The 24,076-nt window shown below is 40.6% G+C and overlaps 1 protein-coding gene, 1 long non-coding RNA gene and 2 pseudogenes across 2 annotated transcripts; 1 reads left to right on the forward strand and 3 right to left on the reverse strand.

The window, feature by feature from the left end:
• Nucleotides 1-4,376: 4,376 nt before the first annotated feature.
• LOC6049458 (glutaredoxin 3) lies at nt 4,377-4,886 on the reverse strand. Its single transcript, XM_001866184.2, has one exon. It carries the CDS (start codon nt 4,884-4,886, stop codon nt 4,377-4,379), a length of 510 nt encoding a protein of 169 aa, XP_001866219.2.
• A 5,520-nt stretch (nt 4,887-10,406) lies between these two features.
• On the reverse strand, nt 10,407-16,940 carry LOC6054718 (annotated as a pseudogene).
• Nucleotides 16,941-17,129: 189 nt separating this feature from the next.
• LOC119770335 lies at nt 17,130-19,098 on the reverse strand. The gene is made up of 2 exons (XR_005278784.1): nt 18,457-19,098; nt 17,130-17,499 (listed from the first exon to the last, which is right to left on the reverse strand). It is a non-coding gene; the product is annotated as an uncharacterized LOC119770335 (long non-coding RNA).
• A 3,723-nt stretch (nt 19,099-22,821) lies between these two features.
• LOC119770334 lies at nt 22,822-23,804 on the forward strand (annotated as a pseudogene).
• Nucleotides 23,805-24,076: the final 272 nt, after the last annotated feature.

Below are 24,076 nucleotides of genomic sequence, written 5' to 3' on the forward strand. Positions count from 1 at the left end.
TTAAGAATTTAAGAATTTAAGAATTTAAGAATTTAAGAATTTAAGAATTTAAGAATTTAAGAATTTAAGAATTTAAGAATTTAAGAATTTAAGAATTTAAGAATTTAAGAATTTAAGAATTTAAGAATTTAAGAATTTAAGAATTTAAGAATTTAAGAATTTAAGAATTTAAGAATTTAAGAATTTAAGAATTTAAGAATTTAAAAATACTATTTTTTTGTTCTCTTGATTGTTTTTATTTAATTTTTTATTTCTGAATATTGATATCTTTGATTTTTGTTTTTAGATTTTTTTAATTTTGATTTAAAAATTTCCGATCTTTTAATTTCTTTTTTATTATGAATTTATTTTTTTGGGTTTTTTAATACTATTTTTCCTAATTTTATTTCCTAATTTCTGAATAATCCAGTTTTGAATGTTGGAGCTGTAATTTTTGAATGTTTTGATTTTTTTTCTTCAAGAATGTTCAAAGTTAAAAAAAATATTTCTACTGGTTGAATCCCATCTAAAATTCAAAGGCGGAGAAGCTTCTGTTACGTCCAATCAAGCTCATATTTGGGATAGAAGCACAGTAAACCCACTGGAACATGCCCAATAATAATTTTTATTACATCCAAATGTCGGTATCTTCAAGAATAGTTTGAAATATGATACAGATTCACAAGATTAAAATTGAATGTATTCAGTATAAAAGAACAATAAATAAGGATAAAAAACATTGCTCAAAACTTTAAAGAATTTAAATATTCAGAGTCAGTATGTTTAAAAATGAGTTGAGTGTAGTACGTAACAACCCTGTTTATTCCATGAATTGTTGTTTTATTTCTTTAATTCTTGAATTTAATTCTTAAATTTTTAATTCCATTTCACCATCACTATTTTGCTTACATTTTAAATTACATAAAATTAGACTACTTTGGATCATTTCTAAATCATAATTCAGTTTGATTTTGAGAAAATAAAAATTTAGATAACGAATACTGAAGTGAAATTTTGGAAAATTTTCTAACCTCACATTTTTTAGAATTTTAGAATAAGAATTTTAAAAATAAGGAAATCAACAATTCCAAAATATCAGAATTTCAAAAATTTTAAAAGTTAGAAGCTTTATGCTTTAGAATTTTAGATTTTTTTAATTTTCAATTGTTCAAATTTTCTAACTTTTGATTTTTAAATCATTCAATTTTTCTGACAAAATATATGATTTTCTCTATGGTCCCTATATGCTAAGCAAACGACCAATTTTAGAACAAATCTCTGAGGATGGTGGGGCAACTGCTTCATATTGCCCCACCCTGTGTGCGCTAGTAATTTGTAATTTTCAGTTGAACGGAAATCTAATTTATTTGATTTTTAAACCTAAACATATTGCAAACAACCTACGCGCTTTTCATCGTGACCCTTTTCTTAAGCATTTTTTATATGGAGTTGTGCGTTCCTTCCGGACTGACAAAAAACTAAACATTATCAATGTTGCAAAGTTTGGCCTGGAAGACATTCAAATACATCATCAAGGGCGAAATAAAATTTTGTAGCAATATTTTTGAGATCATCAAAATTCCCTGATCCAGCTTGAAATTCCCTGACTTTCCCTGACTTTTCCAGGTCAAATAAAATTCCCTGACAATTCCAGGTTTTCCCTGACTTTTCCAGAAATCGACACCATGTGAGTGTGTTGCAATGGCTTTTAAGCGGCAAACTGTGATGGTGTTGGTCAGTCGATGACTCTAATCATCTGTGGGGTCCGACGGGGACTCTGTTTGTGGTGGTGTACGGAAGAGTCGTAGTGGTATTTGCTGACTTTGCGTGGCGAAGTCGCAACAATGTGTGCGCCAGCAAAAAAAGAGATTTTTTGCCATCATGCCGGGCGGAGGAAGCGTGCTTCCGGGAGCGAGCGGCGTTGACAGACGCTGGAGGAGACGGACAGGGATGTGCGGACAGCGACAGACAGCGTTACACTACGAGCGGTGGGAGAATCGGGTGAGTTCGTTTTGTGTTGGATGGTGGTGTGCGGGATAGGTGGTAGTGTCTGCTTTTAGGTCTCCCACTGAAACGTCAAAAAAAGAGTGTGTTGCCAGATGAAGTGAATGCCTTCAGCTTACAGATATTTCGGATGCTTCGTTACAAACATCTAGTTACAGCAATCGGCAAATTTTCTTTTTTTTTTTTAGGAGGCGATTTTTCTTCTCTGGACTTGTCGCGGTTAAACTGTTGGTATTTAGAATTAATACGCCACACAATCACTGTCCATTTTGCGTAGGATATTCAGTATTTATTAGAATTCATGAGTAATATTTAAATTTAAACAATTTGAACGGGAGACCACTCAGAAGTGAGTATTTTGAGTTTAAAGTTGAGATTTCAATTTTGTTAGATTACAGTTTTATCTTTCCACAGCCGGCTGTCTAAGATAAAGCTTTTGAGCATACTAAATTTAAAAAAACTAATCGGGAAATGTCTCATCAGCAGCATCCAATTGCCTGCCTTGAGAATAAATGTTCAATCCATATAAAATAACAACTTTCACTAAACTAAACGGGAACTGTCTCAACAGCAACTTCCGATAGCTTGCCTTGAGAATCATATTTCATCCCTTAATATCATTTATGCCAATGGTCGTATCGCTTGCTTAGGGCGAATCCCAGACCTTTACCTTTCACAAGAACCAACTCCACGCGACACTTACGCAACCTTGTTGTTTAAATTCGATCAAATTTGGTCAAGCGGTCAATTTGATCGAGTTCCACAATAGGGTTGGGAAAAAGAGCCTGCGGTTTCGCTACCTTCTTCTAAGTAAGTCAAGCATCAACATTTCCCGTGCTCCTAATCCTTATTCCTCCCCGGTGAATGGTGGAGATGGGAGCGGCCGGCAATGGATGGCTCTCATGGTGCTGCCTGTCCTGTTCTGGTAGAATTGCTTTTAATTCCCTTTAATCAATTTCTTAGCAACCAGGGCTAGACAATCATCATACAAACATGACGAAATCCAGTCTGCAACCCGCTAAGATCACCATCTCCATGCGAATGCGAATGCGAATGCGAAGGAAACAAACAAGTGACAGTTCTGAACTGTCACTATCCACACTGAGCAAAATTCAATTCCGAATATCGTGCAGATAAATAATATTTACGCTTGTATTTACGATATTTACGAAATATTTACGGAAGTAAATCCAATGCGCTACGGATCAACCATGTGCCCAACCCCGTGACTCCTCCGAGGGGGATGACACTCCCGAGATGAGCTCGCGATTCAACTGCGATGACCTTCGATGAACGCGATCTGCCACGATTGCCAAGAATGAGCGCGATCTGGCACGATTACATCGCGATGTGAGCGCGATTTACAAAAATCGCGTGATGTCAGTTGTCCACTGCTCGAATGAGTTTGACAGCAACCAAATGACAGGTCTTGCTGAAATTCGATTCGAGCAGTGAGAGAGCAAAACAAAATAAACACGTGGGAAAACTGGCTGTTTGCGGACGGATTTTCTACCGGAATACCAGAATTAATCTTAAGGAATTCCGCCGTCACGACGGGTGATCTGAAGATGACTAGTAGGAAGCTTCACGGAAGTCGCTCTGTCTGTTCGTCAGCCCAAGCGATATCTCCTGTCGCCGCCTCAATTTCCGTTGCTGAAGTTGTTGAGAAGGCCGAAAAAGGATCCCTGAACACTACACAGAAAAAAAAGTGTAAATTTACACGGCATTTAAACTATGTTTCTAACGTAAACTTGCGGGATGTAAAGCTGAAATTCAATTTAATTGATTGTATCACATTTAAAGAGCCACGATGTAAAGTGAAATCACACGTAACGCGTGTATTTGATGTAAACGAACTTTTGGTCCACTCAAAATGACAAATTTGAAAACATGAAAGGCATGTAATTTGTCGAGCGATGTAAATTTTTCTCAACGTAAAATCTAAAAGTTGTAAATTTAAATTCCCACTCTTGCTCAGACTGACAGCTGGCAAAACAAACCAGTCAACTGTTTGACGCGCAATGCAGTGGATGTTTTTTTCAATCTCTGTCGATTAATGTAAAATAATTAGGCCTGTTGGTAAACAAACAGTGCATCCTGTTTAAAATTGTGAATGTTTGCAGCTGCATGCATTGTTTGTTGACAATGATCGGATCCAGAATCCTTATTAAAAATAAACATTGCATTCGGAGATGCTGCAACAGGTTCAGATGCGCTCAGGTAAAATGCACTTTTGTTTTCAAAACAAGTTAACTTTCTGGAAAAACATTTGAAAGGGGCGGTACGACATTGCTCTTACGGCCTTTCATTACACGCATTTAAATGGGACGAAAGGCCGTAAGGGAAATCTCGTACCGCCCCTTTCAAATTTTGCTCCAGCTTTTATGAATTACCTATATTGTAGAAATTCCGCGGTACCAAACTACCAATCTAGACAGGGATGATGAATCGCCAACGACGACGACGAAGAATCGGAATTCGGCAGTGGCTTTAAGAAATCCTTTTGATTCGCAGCATCCATAGGTTGGTTCGTCCGAGGGTAGCCGATCCTCCAGCGGTTCCTTGGCACCTCCACCAACTGATGTTGCTGCTCCGGCCAGCTTTCGACAATTGGTCGTCAGCGCGGCAATGTCTACACCATCAATCCGATCAAAGGCCTCTTCCGCCTGGAAAAAGATCACCGTCGGAACGGCATCGATCTGTTTGAGCGCCACCTCGGACAGTTCCTCCACCGGAACGTCCACGAACTGAACCGCGGAAAACTGCCTGGCCAGTTCCGTCATCACCGCGAGAATCTGCTTGCACTGTTCCGCCCAGTCAGCGGAAAACAACATCACGGTTAGGGCTGGCGTGCTGATGAGTTTGTTGTACTGGTCGACACTGGTCACGATCGTGTTGGCCATGCTGCTGCTTGTGGAACCTAGCTGACGGAGCGGCGCGGAGAAAAGGGAGGAGCTGCCCGGCCGGATAATCTCTGGGGTAGTTTCGGGAGGAAAAACAAGCTGTGCGCCAGCGACGAGAGTTTTCCAGACGAAATCGCATCGCAAAGAAGTGGCACACACGAGGGTAAGCACTCAGATTTGGAGATTTCGGTTCTTGTCCATAACATTTGATGGGAAGAATCGTCTAAAACAAATATTCACCAGAGAAGCGACAAAGAAAAACAACTTTTTGGAACAGTCCGCGGACTTTTTTTTGCGATAGTGGGTGACAGCCACAAGTCAGGGCCACAATTTTCACCACTTGGAATATTCAGCTATGGTTACCATGGCAGTTTTAGTTTTCACCACTGGGTTTGGGACATTCATAACGTACGTTAACATTTTTTTTCAATAATTTTTTTTAGTAATAGTAATAGTAATTTTATTTGACAACGATATCCTGTTAGTTAGACTTTTTATCAGGGCACAACACGAATTTATGAGGAAATTTGTATTGTCTTGCTTTCTTTTTCAAAAGGCCCTATGTACACAGGTATTCTAGATATCCAGAGCAACATTTGAAAGGGGCGGTACGACATTGCTCTTACGGCCTTTCATTACACGCGTTTAAATGGGACGAAAGGCCGTAAGAGCAATGTCGTACCGCCCCTTTCAAATGTTGCTCCAGATATCTAGAGTTTTTTTTAATAAGTCCTATAAACATATCCAGAGTTTGTTTTGAAAAGGTCCTATAATCTATTGTCTTTCTTATGTTTATAGGACCTAATCAAAAAAATGTCGAGATATGAAAGACAATAGCTTATAGGACCATTTAAAAAAAACTATAGATATGAAGTTGGAACATTACCCAGTCAACTCAATCTAAGTTCCGTGTACGTACCGGTTGTTGCGTTTGAAACGGAATGCGTAAACGATTCGAATTGAATTCCGTTTCAGAATTCTGAAACGGAATTCGATTCGATTCGAATCGTTTTCGTATTCTGTTTCAAATGCTACAACCGTTTGAATCGGAATACGTAAACGATTCGAATTGAATTCCGTTTCAGAATTCCGATTGAGTTGACTGGGTCTGACCGAGGTGTGTTTAAAAAACCACTCGACAGTGTTAGCGCAGCTGAACATTCGAAAATCACCACCAAAAAGGATAATAATTACTAAAATTTACATGAACGTCATTAAGCGTGTTTGTTTTGATTTGTTTCTCGCAAAATTCTACTAGTTTTATCGCCTACTACGATCTTGCAGTTTTTATCCGAATGTTTGCGGAACTTCCGCAACAAGCCGTTCCCGACGCGGGCCAAGATGCACGACGGTGTTGTTCTTCGACTGAATGACTTACAACAATCAGTAGGTACTACGAGATGTGCTTCCGGGCGGAGAACATGGTGCTGCCGAAGAACGGTCACGGCTTGTTCCACTTTCTGATGACTTCACTGCAGCATGCACATTCAGAGCCAGGGCGCGGAGGAGGTTCCGGCCGATGAAGATCAGGGCAAGTTGAAGCAGGAATTCCAGGATACCAGAAGAAGCCGGAACAGCAGAAGAAAGACCGCTAGGGACTTCTGGACAAGCTGCCGAAGGCGATTTGAAGAATCAGTTCAAGGATCACAACGCTCGCGAGCTCCGTCAGATTTGGGAAGCTCAAACGGCCACGCACGACCAGCTCAGAACGCTGAGCAGCAAGTTGAATAAAATGCACAACTTGGTCAACAAAATGCATGACGGAATGAATCAGGTGAAGCAGGGCGTGGCGAACGTTCAGCAGAGGTTGGTATCGGTTCCTTTTTGTTTTTGGAGTTCAGCTTATTTTATGTTTCCTTAAGGAAGCAACAGCCGCAAGCACAATCCAACGTGCAATGCCAGAGCGGCATCGCAATGATGCACCTGTTGGTGTTAGTCGGGTAAAACATGTATCGGTGAGTAGTAACTTGCTATACTTCTAAACAAAAATATAAGTATACTTATCAAAATTCTCATTTTTTCAGCGGTAGCAGAGACGCCCAGGCGAAGAATTTCTACTAGACACTACGCCAAGGACGACCGCGTCCCGATATTCCAGCTGATTCAAGGAACAAAAACACCCTGGCCGACGAAGACAATTTGCTCTAGTTGGCGGTCGGTTTCGAACCGTGGCACGATTATTAGGCTCCGAACTGCCTTCCCAGTGTAACCCGTAATTTTTTGAGCGCAACAAGACTGGTAAGCTAAATCGTAGAATTAATGGAGGAACATTGTTTTACTCTGCTTTATTTTTCAGATTTGCAGAGGACTTTCAAGCGCTCGCTCATCGCGACAGTTTTCTGCAAGCGTTCCAGGCACGGACCGTCACATCAATCCTAACAGACCTACCTTTGGTTAACCGATGACCTTTGGAATAAACTGTAAGTAGAAGACCTTTTTTATAAACACAGTTAGCTTTCCTATAATATCTTCCACAAAAAGCATTACAGTGAGATACGATCATATTCAAGTGTTAGTTTGAGTGACCAAAAATGGTTTCATCACTTTTTCAAGCCTCGTTGAATTTAGATTTTGATATGTTGTCTAAAGCTCTGACTTGTATTGTTTTTAGCACTTAGAATGCATGCTTTTGTTTTGTTTGAGCTAAAATCAAATCAATACAAAACCTTAAGCATGTGTTTTGAAAATGCTACGGGCCAATACAAATCGCGATGCTTTTGAAAATTACATCAGAATCTAGATTCAACGGGGTAAAAAAATTTACCGCTTTCTTAAATTTACGTAGATTTCATCGTAAATTTACATGTTTTGAAGTACCTTTTAGTTCGGCTCATTTACGTTGGATGTCATGTAAATTTAAAATGAAACTCATTTAAATTAGCATCATTAATGACGTGCACTTTTGGTACATCATAAATGATGTAAATTTACCGGATTATTTTTTTCTGTGTAGAAGGAGGAAGTGGTTCCGCGCCTGTTGCCAATTATTGAAAAGGCTAAGCCCGAACCCATCCCCGGAGTAGATTCAAAATCCGACAATTCGGGCGCCCATTTGCAGTAGTGGCGGTCCTTGTAAAGATCCCGAATCGACAGAGAATCCTTCGCCAAAAATGTAATCCGGTGGCGGATGGACCGGATGGACGCTTGGTAAGTTTGGTGGTTTTCGGTTATGTTTGGTTCAGTGCGCTGATTCTGATATTTTTTCTAGTCTGTAATTCCAACGTCAAAACAGAACCTGCAGCAGTCATTTTCGAATCTAAACCTGGCGGATGGTAATCGAGTCGGAGACACCTCCAGCAACAACACCACTAGCAACAGTTCTACCACAGACACGGTTCTACGATCGCGGAGCCCAAGTTGACGCTAGCGGCAGCGGCCGCGTCCGACGTCGAATCGTGTTTTTGGCGTTTTTGGTGGAAGTAGCAGTGGAAGCTCGAAAAGTAGTGATTTAAGCAGCAGCTAAAGTTCGAGCACGAGTGGCGGAGGTGGAGGCAGCACTACGAATACGACCAGTAACAACAGCAGTGGTCCGGTAGTAACTGTTAGTTGCTCCAACGGCGGCCACGGCTGGTGTAAATATATAACTCGCATAGCAGCAGCAGCAGCACCCGCCGTAACTAACATTCTCGCTCTTCTTCGTGTTTGTACACTTTTCAGACGCCGAACTAGCCGATCTGTCGCGAATCTTTTGCGAGGTCATGAACCACTTTCGGTTGGACTTATTTCCCACGCCCAGGTGCACCAGCAGGAGTCCAACTCACTAAGCCCAAGGCCGCCAAAATCATCGCTTGCCCAAACATTAAACAAGAGTTGTTGGAGTGCACGACACGCTTGGACGAGCAATTGCTCAATGCTCAACATTGAAGACTCGGAGAACGAAACCGTGTTAGAGTGCGTCGATGGAATCTACCCCACGCTGACCGAGAGTCGCTCGAGACGTTTAACTCGGAAGACGTTTTGGTGGTGGCGGCAGATGGATCGCGGGATACCATCTACAACTACGAGTGGGGAGTGTATCGACGAGGTAATCCACGCGCTCAACGGCTGCAAATCAACACTGTAAAAATCTTAAGCTAATCGAAGTCAATCTTAGCAGCCAGGACTCGTACGCGTACGCCAAGCTAATCGCTATGAACTCGTTCTACAAGGACGCGCTGGGTTGGCAACCAGCACCAGCCGATGACGTACGTGTTCGTCGTTGCCGATTAAGGACGGCTCGGTAACCTGAGACTAGCCGACGACGAGCAGTGTGGTTTCCAGTAGGCATCTGCCGCAGTCAGGCAGGATGGCCAGCTGATGACGTTGGACGACGACGAAGCAGATCGTGGAAGAAGATGGTCCCGTCGGCGATCATCGTGTATGACCGGGTGTTGAGTCCTACGTAAGCATGTTCTCTCTGGAAGTTGTGCCATATTTGTTCAAAAAATTTTAGCTGAAATACGTCAGGCTGGATGGACTGGAAACGCTCAACGGGTACTGGAGTAACAGGCCGCATTCCCAACCAGCTGGTGACGTCCGGGACTTCGTCGCCGATAGAAGGCTGCCATTTCGCCGCCGAGCAGCGTGGGTTTCGGCAGGCAGTGGCCGCGGATGTTGCATTAGCAAGCGTACCTACTAAACAAAAATGTTGGCAGAAAACCGAGACGCACCCAGCAGAGACGAGGAGATTGATAAGCGTGAGACGTTGCCGCCGCAGTAGGACTGGATTGCAGGGCCGGGCCGCGTCACAGACACGCGGTAGAAGCGCGCAACGAATTAATGCATCCCGAAGGACATGAACGGGATTCTACTAATTAGAAAACAGAAGAAATAAGCAAACAAAACGCTATTTACTTGCTCGCCAGCTGATGACGTTGGACCAGTAGTGGTGAGACTGATTAAGAAATTGGCAGCTCCGTTGCTGAGCCCGACCTAGAAAATTGTCTGAACAATTTCGCATTTAATTTTGCTTGAATGTAATTAAAATAAAGAATTTCGTGAAATTCAACTTGGTATCACTTTACCACAAATGCTTTTTCCTTTACTTTATTTATCGTTGTACATATTACAATTCCACAATTAGGTGACTTCCTGTCCGTACAGATAAAACTTTAATGTTCCGTCGACCGATTGACCCAGCTGGGTAGTTGACTGTGTGTGGCCAGTGAGGGTTTCGGCTCGCAGACTTCGCAGTGGCAGGATCGACCAGAACAATGTTCCGCTGATGGTCGCCAACACGCTGACTAGTGCGTGGGAACACTCGCAAGGTGATCCCCCAAATACTTCTCCTCGGAAACGGGCACGTTCCTCAACACGTCTTGATGATTTTTCTCATTGGTCACAATGTCCTCACGAAGTGCTAACCACCTCTGATCCAGCACCGTAAAAGCGGCTCTACGCCCAGGATACCGGTCGTCAGAATCTGCGACACAAACTCGATCGCGTCTTTCAGCATCCGGTAATCCACCGCACTATCGAGATCCATTAAGCTCAACCGCTCCAGAAATTACACAGTTTGCGCGCCCTCCGGGATCCGAGTGGTTAATCGGCCACCAACCTCGCGATGGATTTAGTCGTCTCCGACGGCCCGCTTCGCTGCCGAGGGCTTTGCTTGGGGAACACTTTGCGCCCTTGAGGGAGTTTTGTACTTTCTTGAGCGTCTTCGCGGGGATCCACTCGTAGTCGACGTCCCTGGTGTTAGTGGTTCCGGTTTTGACGGTCTTGTGCACCGCCGACGATCGCTTGCACTTGCCGTATGAACCGAGGAACTGCTGGCCAAGGACGAGCAGCAGCACCACTGTGGCACCACGATTGCGGTCATGAACACGTACTTGAAGAACGTCTCGCCGTCCTGGCACTCGTCGACCTGATCGAGAAGATTTCGTTGAAGACAGCCTCCGAGAATTGATTGCTACTGGCGTCCCGGTAGAAAAGCGCTATGTTCAGTCAGAACGGATGACCAGCAAACGAATCCGACGGAAGGAACGAATACGAAACGGTCGCCTCGTGGCCGGGCTTGATCTCGCGGTTTTACGCGAAGGCCGAGAAGATCTGCAAGAAGTAGTAAAAGTCCATCCGATAGCGGAACGAAGACTGGTCGCTTTCCTGGTTGAACGAAATCGTCGCTTCCCTTGTTGGCGATTCAGACCAGAAACTTAGCCGGGTAACTGGCCGGAAGCTCAAACTGCGAACCAGATCCAGCGAAGTGTAGCAAACGGATCAACAACAGGAACGTATTGGCGAAATTTCGTCGTTTCCGGCTCGTCGTCCATTTCAGTTTCCTCAGCCTGATCTGTCCTCGACGCGTCCTCCCTCTCAACCTCCGTGTCTAACTTATCTTCAGTGGCGTGGGCCTTCAACCGGGAATCACCGTCTACGGTGAGCAGAACCGTCGGCAGAACCAGCAGGGCTCTTGATTTTCACGTTAATCACTGGCGGAGGGGACACTTTTCGAGGATCAAATTTTGAACTCTGCTCCGACAGGAGGATGACTGCTGCGCTGCGGCTCGGACTGCGGCGGTGGAAGAGAACGTCAGTTGTTAACGTGGGGTTAGTTTGGTTTTTCGTGATTTATACTGGTCAGTGGCCATTACCCTTTGATTGCTTATTTAATTAACTGCTCCAAAAAGATCAAAAAATTCTCCGAAATCGTTAGGTCTATTCCCGTACTGCAGAATTCTGCAATTCTGCACGAAATCGGCAGCAGAGCGTTCCCGTACTTTTCTGCAACATAAGTAACTTTTTTCCCAGGCAGAACTTCTGCAATGAGAGAGACAGAAGTTGCAGCAAAACCCTTCCAGTACTTTTCTGCAAGCTCTCTCTTCTCTTTCTTGTTGAAAAGTGACTGCAAGTTGGTGTGATGGATGTTGAGTACACGCTTACATAAAGTTTGCAATTTGGGTGAAATCAAGCATTTTATTATCAGTTGTAATATTTTTTTTTGTTTTATTATTACTAAATTGAATTAGTCTTTTGAAGAGACGTTTGTATATTTTGAATTGATGGTTTTTTTGGGTAGTTAGTTTTTTTATGTCTGGTTTTATTGAGAACGATTTTTTTGTGTTAACGATTTCAGGCTTAGTTCATTAATGTAAATGATATAGCGATATTTTTTAGTGTTAATATGATAACTTTTTGAATAGACTAAATATGTGTGTTAAATTATAAGTAAATTTAATTGCCAAATAATAAATTGTACCTTTAACGGTGCTACCAATTTGTATTCTTATTTGAACCAAAAAATGTGATGTAATTCAGTCGTATTCTTAAATTTTAGGAAGTTTAAATTCTAAAATTCGGAAATTCTTAAATGCCAAGATGGCGCATTTCACAAAAAGTACATTTTTTTGGAGTCGTTAGAAAATCAGGTTTAGAGGATTTAGAGATTGAACATTTTGACGAGTTCTTCGGAAAATAGAGTACGAACTGTTTCTATTTTTTTAATATTTGAGTTTTAATTTTTTTATGTACAGAATTTTAAAATTTTACTTATTTTTCTTTTTTTTAGTTTCTTTATTTTTTTTAAACTGTAACTTTTGAATTTTTGGTGTTCTGAACTTTGAAATATTCAAACTTTTGATTCATTTATTTCGAATTTAAAAATATTTGAATTTTTAAGTTTAGGAACTTTTAAGTTAGAAAACTTTATTTTTTTATTTCGAATTTTGAAAATTAAGATTTTTTTGAAATTTTCAATGTTTAATTTTTAATTATTTGTATTTTTCAAGCTTTGAATTTCTGATTTATTGTTTTTTTCTGAAATAATTTCAGAGAAACCTCTTTTTACGCGGTGGCGTTACGCTTTTTGTTTCGTAGATTTCTCTTAAACCTTTCAATGTTTTTGCAAGCTTCAAAAAGCGTTTTGTAGATCTGAACAAAACCTACAAATTGCTTATAAAAGATTGCAAAAATGTTGCGTCGTTCCAGAGAAATCTAAAAATTAGAAAAACGTAACGCACCGCGTAAAAAGAGGTTTCACTGTATTTGCATTTTTTAATTTCTCTAATATCTGATTTATTTTTTTCAAGTTCCTCAATTTGAAAATAGTTTTTCTTTTATTTTTGAACACGAATTTCTTAATTTTCAGATTTCTCAATTTATGAGTTTCAAAATTGTAGAGTTTGTGATTCGTTTTTTTTATTTGTCAATTTCGCTGCGTCATCGTTGTTCTTCGATGTGAAATCCAATTATAATTTATTTATGTTATCTTTCAAACATTTTACTATTAAAACATGTATTTATGGTCTATATAAATATACCTTCTATATTAAACCTTTTTCTTTTTTAATAATTTTTTTAAATGTACCTGCCATTCTCATTTCTTAAATTGTTTACGTAATGTAAAAGTTTTGAGTTGTTTCTAATATAAAATGTCTACCTAAGCATTATTTATTTCTAGTTTAATAAATGGTACATGCTTTATTTTTTAGATAAAATTTCGATTTGCATAAAAATTAAGTCCCCGTTCTAGAGGTAAACTTCTTTCAATTACAATTTTTGTCAATCCATTTTTTTAATTGTTTTGAAATAATTTAAAAAACTTCAATACCCAATTTGAGTAAATCCACTCAACTGTGTACAATATTGCAGAAAAAGTACTGGAACGCGCTACCCAGGCAAAAGTTTTGCGGCTTCTCTCCTTGCAGAACTTCTGCAAAAGAGAGAGATGAAGAGAGCGAGCTGAAAAGTACGGAAACGTGCTGCAAAAAAAGTGACTTATGCTGGCTGCAGAATTCTGCAGAAGCTGCAGGAATTCTGCAATTCTGCAAGTACGGGAATAGACCTGTTGTTTATTTTTATTTTTGACTGCTCGAAAACATCAAAATAAACATTGTTACAGTGCGGCTAGTTTCGCGGAAAACTGCAAGAATGAATATTTCATGGCAACTCTGACTGCATGAACAAGAATTTTCATTCGAGCACGATCTGACCACGATTAGCACGATGAGCGCGATCTGGCGCGATTTGCCGCGATGAGCAAAAAACAACCGCGATGAAGGTACGATGAGCGAATAAGGTGGAATTTGATGCGATTTGGTGCGATTTTAATCAAATCGCGAAGTGTCATCCCCCTCGGACTCCTCCCCTTTTCCTCAACTATGCGCTCTCACCACTGAGTCTCTAAATCTCTCCGAAAACTGCAATGAGAGAACGCTACATGGTTATTAGAAGCCGACCACGCATGACATCCCATAAAACTGTGCTTGCAACAATTGGTTTTGTGCCGGCTTTCATGGTTAAACGCTGTGCGGGTCGGATGATCGCTCAAGCGGGAATGAGAGAGAAAAGGAAAATGTCAATCGCGAGTGTGTAAACACAAAAACGTGTTCGGCTATGTTCGGCGCTGAGAGTTTCAATAAGGAGAGAAGAGCAGTTGTATTTGAGGCATGAATATTCAGGCGGGATAATTGTAGTTGCTGAGAGCTGATATTTTGATATTTTCACAACCCTGCTCGGCAATATCAGATTCACTTAAAAAAAATGCTCAAGGACTGGTGTACGGTGGCGACATCATTCTTGATCGTGTCTCGTTGCGGTACTATGGCATCCATGTTTTTTGCTTGTTTAAATTTGAATTGACCGTTTTGGATGGCGATGGAATAGAAAAGAGTTTCACGTCTGTTTGTCTGTGGTTCATGTCTGTTCCGGACCGCGGAGTGGAATCTGCTGCGGAACGCCGTACGAAAGAGGATACCACAATGCAATGTTTCTGGTGCAGCAACTGTTTAATTTGCATTCTTTGACGCCATCGCGTGGAACTTTGGCAGCATTTTTCCCGATAATTTGTCTGATTCAAAAAAAACTTACCCTTGAACATAACAATGTTTCATTACATAAACAACATACAAACGTCATTTTTCTTTTGTACACGCTTAATCGGATAAGGGGAAGAGGGTACACTCTTAGAGTGGTTTATTGAAACGATGAGGTTTCCGCAACAGGACTGCAGATCGCGCTAGTGTGCAGCCCAATTTTGAATCTTCTTGTGGGGACGATGGATTTTTTGAAAAAATCAGTTAAGATTCACGTCTGTTTGTCTGTGCATGAACCATCATTTGTACAGGGTGACAAAGGCAGGTCAAAAGGCCTTGGCTAAAGTGAACAAGGAGGAGCTAGGAAAGAATACTTTTGTGTTTATTTTAAACGGAGTGGCGAAATTAACGGGAATCTCAATAGGAATATTTTGCTTTCGCAGTTGATGATGCAAAAAACAACAACGTGGATTCAAAAATCTCCCAAAATAACAGTTCTTTTAGTTTATCAAAAACTCCTGTATCATTTCATAGCAAATTTGAATCAAATTTGATCAAAACGATGTTCTTATGCAATTTTTCCTTTGATTTTCACAAAACCCGCGCTCACACACACAATATATCGCGCGCTCACACACACAACCAACCAATTCAAGAAACGTCAAAGTGTACGGTGGCGACATCATTCTTGGTCGTGTCTCGTTGCGGTACTATGGCATCCATGTTTTTTGCTTGTTTAAATTTGAATTGACCGTTTTGGATGGCGATGGAATAGAAAAGAGTTTCACGTCTGTTTGTCTGTGCGCGAACTTTCAAACCGGGTCACATGTTGACGGGTGACACCGGCGCGATTGCCGATCTTCACTCCTCCGGACCTTGGTAAAATAAGCGAGCGGGCCTTCGTTTGTGTCCGCTTTTATACCCTAGAAAAACCCGTTCCCGCCAGCTCACTTCCGCTTGCGACAATGACAGTTGGTTGACAGTGACATCTGTCACTGTCAGCTGGAACAGGCTGAAACTTACAATTCATATGGGGTTGGTGTCTTTGTATTTTTCATGTGACTTTTCTCGACATAATAGAGTCGCCTACTTTTAATTGATTTTAACTGTGCTTGTTTTCTAAGTGTTTTTTTTTAATCGTGCATGAATAGGTTTTAATAAATAAGAAATACATTAATCAAAATCTCCTAGTTTGACAACAACCAAAGGCTAATAAATATAAAATAAATGCATGTGGCACACGATAAACATGAAGACATACATTTAAATATATTTAAACATTTACATACAACAAATTAAAAATTTACAATCTTCCTTTTTAGTCAAATCATGCTGGTCTTTGATTCAGTGTGTATTTTTTTATTGGAACTGTGAAAACACAGGTTCAAAAGGATGAAGAAAAGCCCCAAGAAATCGTGACTCTTTTTTTGTACTGTCTGTAAATCATTTCTTGACCCCTTTTCTTGGGAGGTGCGTATTGGCCCTTTGAATGAAACTTATCTGGCCAGTCTTCCTATTTAGGGTGCTCTTCGGCATAACGCTTTATACCGACAATCGTCATCGGCAGAATGACAGCTACGAAAAACCAATTTCCATTTTACCAACATTATCGAAGGCATGTGAGAATCTGCTTAAGGATCAAATAGTACAATATTTAACATTCAAAAAGCTTATAACCCCTTTTCAATCTGGTTTCCGGGAACATCACAGTACATCTTCAACCGTTATTAAAGTTTGTCAGGACATAAATAAAGCTTTAGACAGTAACATGGCAACAATACTTGTCCTTATAGATTTCACGAAAGCTTTTGATCTGATTGACCATAACATTTTTGTAGCTAAACTGGAAAAGCAATATAATTTCTCAGCAGAAGCTTGTAATTTGTTTAGGAGTTATTTAGGAGGAAGACATCAACTGGTTGAAATCAATGGAAGTCGATCACAATTTAGACAAAACGAACGAGGTGTTCCACAAGGATCCGTTGGAGGTCCCTTAGCCTTTACAATGTCAATTAATGATCTCCCAAGACATGTTCGTTATTGCAGTATACAATCTTTTGCCGATGACACCCAAGTTTATTTATCTTGTCCTATTACAGAACTTCCTCACTATATTTCTTTGCTAAACGCTGATCTTTTATCCATTCTAAATTTTTGTCGCAATAATGGTCTAGTACTTAACGCATCTAAAATAAAAGCCATAATTTTTAATCGTCCTAATTCTGATCTTTTTACCAACGGGAGCGAATGACCCATAGGGTTAAAGTTCCCCTAATAAAATCAACAACAACAACAATTCTGATCTACCTGTATTACCGCCCATTACAATAGACAACGATATAATTGAAATAGTTGATAAAGTAAACAATCTTGGAATAGTTATGAACAAACACCTAACCTGGAACGATCATTTATCTTTTATTATTAGGAAGGTTTATACAACTTTACGAATTTTAAACCAACATAGAAACACTTTATCAATTGATACTAAAACAAAACTAGTAAAAACTCTTCTTTTACCTCACTTTATTTACGGTAATGTATTTTTCTCTCATTTGTCAGCAGAAACTGAACGTCATTTAAAAGTTTGTTTCAATAGTTGTATTAGATTAATTTACAATTTACGCAGACATGACCATGTTTCTCAATATCAATCGTCAATTCTTGGCATACCTTTACAAAAATATTTTCATATGCAGCTCCTTGTTTTTTTTTTGTTTAAACTTATTAAATTCAAAGAGCCAACTTATCTATATGAAGAACTTTCCTTTAGTAGATCACAACGTACACATAACATTCTAATTCCAACTCATCATACTAATTATCTGGGGAATTCATTCGTAGTCCGTGGCGCACGCCTGTGGAACGCTTTGCCTCATCGTCTGAAAAATCTTACTTCTATTACAGTCATCCCACATATTCGCAACGGTTTACAGATCGGCCAATGTTCAACAAATCATAGAAAATCGTTAATTGAACATAATGATTTGCTTTTACCTTCATGTGAAAGCTTTTCTTGCGATCTTTCAATTGATGTATAGACCGGCTGTACATTTTTACGTTTTATAGCAAGTTTTTGAAGAAAAACATTGACCCTTGAAATCCACAAATTCGGAACACTTTTTTCTTACGATGTAAACAAACTTTTTTTTCCCTCCAGGAGTACATATTTTTTACAAAATACCAACTTTACACTCTGAAACCAATAAAACACATGCTTAGTAATGTTTTATGAATGGTCTGATAACTTTTTTGTGGAAATATCAGTTAAATTCAGGTGTTCCACAATTGTGGGAGGCACAATAACATCCCACAATCATGAAACAGGCAATTTGGAGGCAGTATTTGCTGCTCTGGATAAAATAATCTTGAAATGCAGTTTTTTGTTGAAAAAGTACTACTTTTACTAGTGGAATAGCAAGATAATGTACAAATAAAGGTCCTAAAAATAGAAGGGTCGACAAATTACCACAAATTGGGTCTCGTGGCGCAGGGGTAGCGGCTTCGGCTGCCGATCCCGATGATGCTATGAGACGCGGGTTCGATTCCCGCCTTATCCACTGAGCTTCTATCGGATGGTGAAGTAAAACGTCGGTCCCGGTTTCTCCTGTCTCGTCAGAGGCGCTGGAGCAGAAATCCCACGTTAGAGGAAGGCCATGCCCCGGGGGGCGTAGTGCCAATAGTTTCGTTTTTTTTTTTCGACAAATTACCACAAAAGTGTTCCGAATTTGTGGGTGTTCCGAATATGTGGGATGACTGTAGTGATTTCAAGCAACAGTGTAGGGAATATTTAAGGAACACTTGATAGAAACAGTTTCTTGACCAGTTTATTTTCTCACCTAAATTCTTCTTGTTGAAGTCATTTTCATTTGTTTTTACACACTCAGTTTTTTATGCCGAACTTCGGCAGAATTCTGCCGAAAACAGAACAACTGAGCGCTCGGCAGAGAGTTCGGCAGAAAATTCATCTGCCGAAGTCTCGGCAAAAATAATTTTGACAGCCAGCTTTTTTGTGCCGAAAATCTCGGCATCCCTGAAACGAATTCAACCGAAAATCTCGGCATTTATCATAATAAAACCAAATCGAGATTCTCGCAATTAATTTAAAGCTTTAAAACAATATGCATGCATGCTTTTTAATATTTATTGCTCTTTTTATGTATAATCTAATACAATCTGAACCAGAATGAATCCTATACTTCTACCAAGCACCATCGTCATGCATTTCCTTGGTAAAAGCTGCAAATGAAAGACCCTTTAGATATTATTTTTCCTAACAGATGTTATTAAAAATGTTTACCTTTCAAGTAGAAATCCAAGCAGAAATCCTGTAGAAATTCAAGTATAAATCCCGATTTATCCAAAGTTCCGGAACTTAGTTCAGTGAGCACTACTAATATCGAAAACAAATATGGCTACCTCAACATCTAACCGAACAGCTCGGCACTTTCTAGCAAATTTGACAGTTGAATTGCCGAACTCGGTAGTTTTATCATATTCGAACTAAATGATGTCTCTGTATACGATAAAAGGCTTGCCCTTATGTATATTTTTGAAATAAAGATTCAAATACAAATACAAAAACGCGTCATTCAGCTGATGTTACTGTAACGAGCAAGGAGCTCGATTCAAGGGATTCGCTGTTCTGGGTGATTTTCTCGCTGGGATGTGGAATTCCACAAGATCATGAGTGTGATTCCCATACCGGGATAGAGAAGTATATTTAAAGAGAAAAAGCTCGGGAGTTAGCTATCACCAATAGTTGAATGGTCAGAGTTGGATATGATCGTCATTTGGATGCGATCGTCGGTAGATACACACGAAGTTGACACGAAAGAATTCCGAGCTCGACACTCATACAGCCTGGCGATACGACGATACACGCTCTTTCTCTTTCACTTTCTTGTTTATGCGGGTAGGTGTGCTGACACCAATCATTTGAAGACAGTCATGGGCCGGACTGTCTTCAAATGAGTGATCGAAATTCGGTAGAATCCAAACGAACGAGATTTGCGCGAATGAAAGAGTTGGTTAAAGTCAAATGACTGTCGAAGTCGAAAAAGGAGCTCTGTCAACTGTCACAAAATAAAACTTCGATTGTTCCCAAGCCCTGCTCTGTACTATAAGGAATCTGGGAGAAACCAGCAATGCTCAGACATTCTGCTGCGAACCCGAGTTGAGTTCTCTGATTTCGAAATAACGGTCATGATGAGACGGTTCGGTTGGAATCAAGTGGCCATCAGAAAAAGTGTTTCAAACCAATGAATTCTGGGGTTCGATTAGATTATACTAGATTAGCTTAGATTAGATAAGGTTAAAATAAGTTTGATAGGATTAGATTAGATTAAATCAAGTGAGGGAAAATGTCAGGGAAATAAGATGATAGTAAGAATTTTAATTTGAGTGAGGAAGTCGGTAGAGTCCTGAGTAGCTCATTGGGGAAACATGAATTTAAAAAAAAAAAAAAACATTTGTTATAGTTCCGAGCAGTGATTTTTTTTCCTTGTTTTTTTTCCGAGAGGAGAAGGGAGATGTGGGGCACCGTAATGGTGTTTGTGGATGAGCCATAATAATCCCGCCCGCCAGTAGTCTGACAGGCGGGCTAACAGAGACAGTGCTTGGCTGATCGGAGCTTACGTGCCCACAGAGTAAGCTCGGCCCCTTTCGGTGGTTGGACTTCAAACAGAGTGGACGTTGGTAAGCGTCCATTCCTCGCCTCAACGCCCGGGGCAATTCGTAGACGATCTGGCCAAACTCCACAAATGAGATAGAAAAATTTTCTGGTAGAATCCTGCTAGAATTTTGTTAGAATGAAATGGCAGTGAATTTTGGTAATACCCAAACATTTAAAAAATATTCAATTTTTATAAAAATAACACAAGAATCTACATCAATTTATTGCACACTCACTTTTAACTTACATATATGTCTCTTAATCTTGAATTCAACATTTTCTTCGACACATATCCTTCGAACGTCTGCGATTCCGAGTCACGAACCGAATCTGGTGCTCTTGGAGAGAAATCGGAGTCCAGGAAAGGAGCCGCCTAAGACGATTTCTAATTAGCGGCAGCTGGACTTGATGGTGCTGGCGGTGAAGCTCCCCGTGGGCCATGTAACTTTTCCTGATGGTTTTACTAAAGTTGATCAAACCTTCCAGGTTTAGGCAATGGGAACCGCGCCTGTGGAATCGAAATCGAGGAATTAAGATAACTTACATCTAACCAATCCATCAATATTTTGCTTACCAAGTTATAGATGGCCAAACGACCAACGGAAAGGCGCCGATGCTACATTTTCTTCCGATGGTAACTTTTTGGAACAAGTTACCTGACAAGATGGCGGTCACAATCAGAGACGCATCGAGCTCTATAGGCTCAATAAAAACTCTTTACCTGCTCTGTATGGTAGAACAGAGCTAAGCTCTGTATGCAGCGAACAGAGCCAGCTCTGTATGGGGAAAAATAATATTGAATTGCATATATCTCAAAAATGATAAGTTTTAGAAAGTTGACAATTTCTAGAATTTTGCTGGTTCCCACATAAGGTATTGGGGTCCGTCGACCTGAAACTTTAAAAAAATTGTCATAATTCCAGTTTTTGACCGATTCCGGTTCTTTTGGTCTCAAATGAAAGCTTAGGACGTCCCCTTTTCGAAACCGACATGGGAAACCGGATTTGGACACCGGTGGCCACGGGAATCGGCTACAACCGAAAAAAGACCTTTTTGAGACCCCAACTTTGACGACCTGTATCTCCGGTAAATTTCAGCCAATCAGGATGCTCCGGGTTGCATTAGACAGGCATTTACCTGTACTTTGACCACAAATATTAATATCAGGGCCAGGTGACCTACCGGTTCCGGAAATCCGGAACATCCGAAAAGTTCATGTTTTAATGTTTTACACATATATGTGATACAAATACTCTCACAATGGTTGAAATTGATCCATAAAACTTACTAAAAATACAATACACGATTGCCAAAACCACTCTGGAGTGTTAGTGGCCACTTCCGGGTATCCTGGAACCGGTTCCCGGGTACCCGATGAACGGCCAACTTGACTTTTTTGGTGAAAACTCATCATGTTGCACTTCAAACTCCATGAAATTGAAAGATATGTCCATCTTTGGTAATGCCGTTATTAGCTGAGCCATCCTGGCCAATCTGGAACCGGTTGCCGGTGGCCTCTTGGGGACACTTCCGGAATATGAGAGAAAGCCTATCATCCGATATATCAAACTTCATAAAATTTAAAGATATGGCAATCTACGGTCATGCCGTTGTTAACTGACCCATTCTGGCCAATCTGGAACAGGTTACCGGTGGCCCCTTAGGGACCCTTCCGGAATATGAGAGAAATCCTATCATCCGACATGTCAAACTTCATGAAATTGATAGATTTGTCAATGTACGGTCTTGCCGTTGTTCGCTGACCCTTACTTTACTTTGATATGACTTTGATATTTGATATGTCGGATGATAGGAATTCTCTCATATTCCGGAAGTGTCCCCAAGAGACCACCGGTAACTGGTTCCAGAATGGCCAGAATGGGTCTGCGAACAGCGGCATGACCGTAGATCAGGGGTGCTCAAAGTTTTTGAAGGCCGGGCCAAATTGGAAGCTCAAATGAGCTTGCGGGCCAAATTTACAAAAAAAAATGTTGTTAAAAAAATAAATTACGTTATTTTAATGTAAAAAATCTGACATTTCTGTTATTTAAAAAACAATCTTTTCAAAATAATAGGAACCACAAAATAACGAGTTTCTATCGGTATTGTTGTTTCTGGTATTTGAAAAAAAAAGTTCTTAGCTGAATGAACTTGCATCTTCAAAAAAAAATTGTTTTTATATTTCGAAAATTGTGGTGACATTACATGTTGAACAATTCTTCTATAAGTTAAGTGTAGCTAATGAAAAATCGTGCGAAAAAAGCGAAACAACATTCATTTATTTCATCGAAAATGCACTAAAATTCAAATGATTTTTAACAAACCCAAGCATGCTCAAATGATTTTAAATGCAAAGGAATGCATATTTAATTAATTTCAGCTGAATGCTCTTAAATTTTTTTTTAATTTTTTTTAAAATATATTTTTGCTCCTGGTTTTTCGAGTCAATTTTTTAATAATGGTGGAGGGGTGGGTTGATCGACGAAAGCTTTGTAAAATATTTGCTGCAAACTAAGGGCAAATCACTTCTGATACTGAGGTGTGTATAGAGTGTGTATGTAGTCAGTATCATACTCGATATCGTGCGTATGGTATGGACCTCAGTATTAATCATTATTACGAAGATTTATTTCAGTGTGGGAACTTTTGACATTTTTCAACGTCAAACTCTGGTGCAGTTGTTTTTATTGTTAGGTTAAGTTTGCTTTGCTGGTTGATGGAGCGTATTCGGGACACGGCTGGCCAGAAGGGAATCGTCAAGTGGACGGCGATCGTTGCTCTGCACCAGGGCGTTCGGTTACGGTGATCGGCGAGGCTGTCTTCGCGCGTTGCCTGTCTGGAACGTGCTAGCAAGCAACTCGCCGGGCCGTTCCCCAAACTAAACGTTGCCGACCGTAAGACGTTCCTCACGCACATCCGCAGCGCCGTGTACTGTTCCAACATCGTCTCGTACGGCCATGGCTTTATGCTGCTCCGCAAGGCCGTCAACGAGTACAAGTGGAACCTGAACTTCGATGGAATCGCGTTGATGTGGCGTGGAGGTTGCATCATCCGCAGTGTCTTCCTCGGAAACATTCGCAACTCGTTCATGCGCAATCCGGCGATGTCGCATCTGCTGCTGGACAACTTCTTCAAGAACGCCATCGTGAAGAACCAGCAGTGATGGAGTAAGGTCGTCCCAGTGCCGGTCATGTCCACCGCACTGGGCTTCTTCGATGGCTACCTCTCGGAGCGACTGTCCGCGAATCTGCTGCAGGCCCAGCGGGACTACCTTGGGGCGCACACGTACGAGCTGCTTGGCAAGAAGTCAAATTTGTGCACACCAACTGGACCGGCAAGGGCGGCACCGTTTCCGCTACTACTTATCTGGCCCAATGTGAGCACGATGCCGCTGGTTGATTCCGCTACATTCCCTTGAACAGAGGACACCGTCTCCATTAATCGTTATTTATTGTTGCCCATTCGGTTAGATTTCGAAATTGTTTTGTTTTTTGTAATAAAAGTGGTTGTTTAGGGTTTTGTCTATTTTTATTTACATTTTGACAAGTATCTACTGGTTAAATTCATAAATATTATGTTGGCTGGGGAACGGAAATGCTATTGGCAAGATGCTGTTGCACAGTTCGTCGAAGCATCCAAATACATAGAACTGTACCCTTGGGGCAGGTTCTTGACCGAAAAGACGGTTCGTTTGATGCGGTTCCCAACACGGAGTTGTCGTGGCGCGGACTGCGTCGCGAGGTAATTCGTTGTACCGGAAGGCCACTTTGAGGAAGTGTCTGGTT

This window comes from Culex quinquefasciatus, chromosome 3 (assembly GCF_015732765.1).
Source record: "Culex quinquefasciatus strain JHB chromosome 3, VPISU_Cqui_1.0_pri_paternal, whole genome shotgun sequence".
NCBI classification, from domain to species: domain Eukaryota; kingdom Metazoa; phylum Arthropoda; class Insecta; order Diptera; family Culicidae; genus Culex; species Culex quinquefasciatus.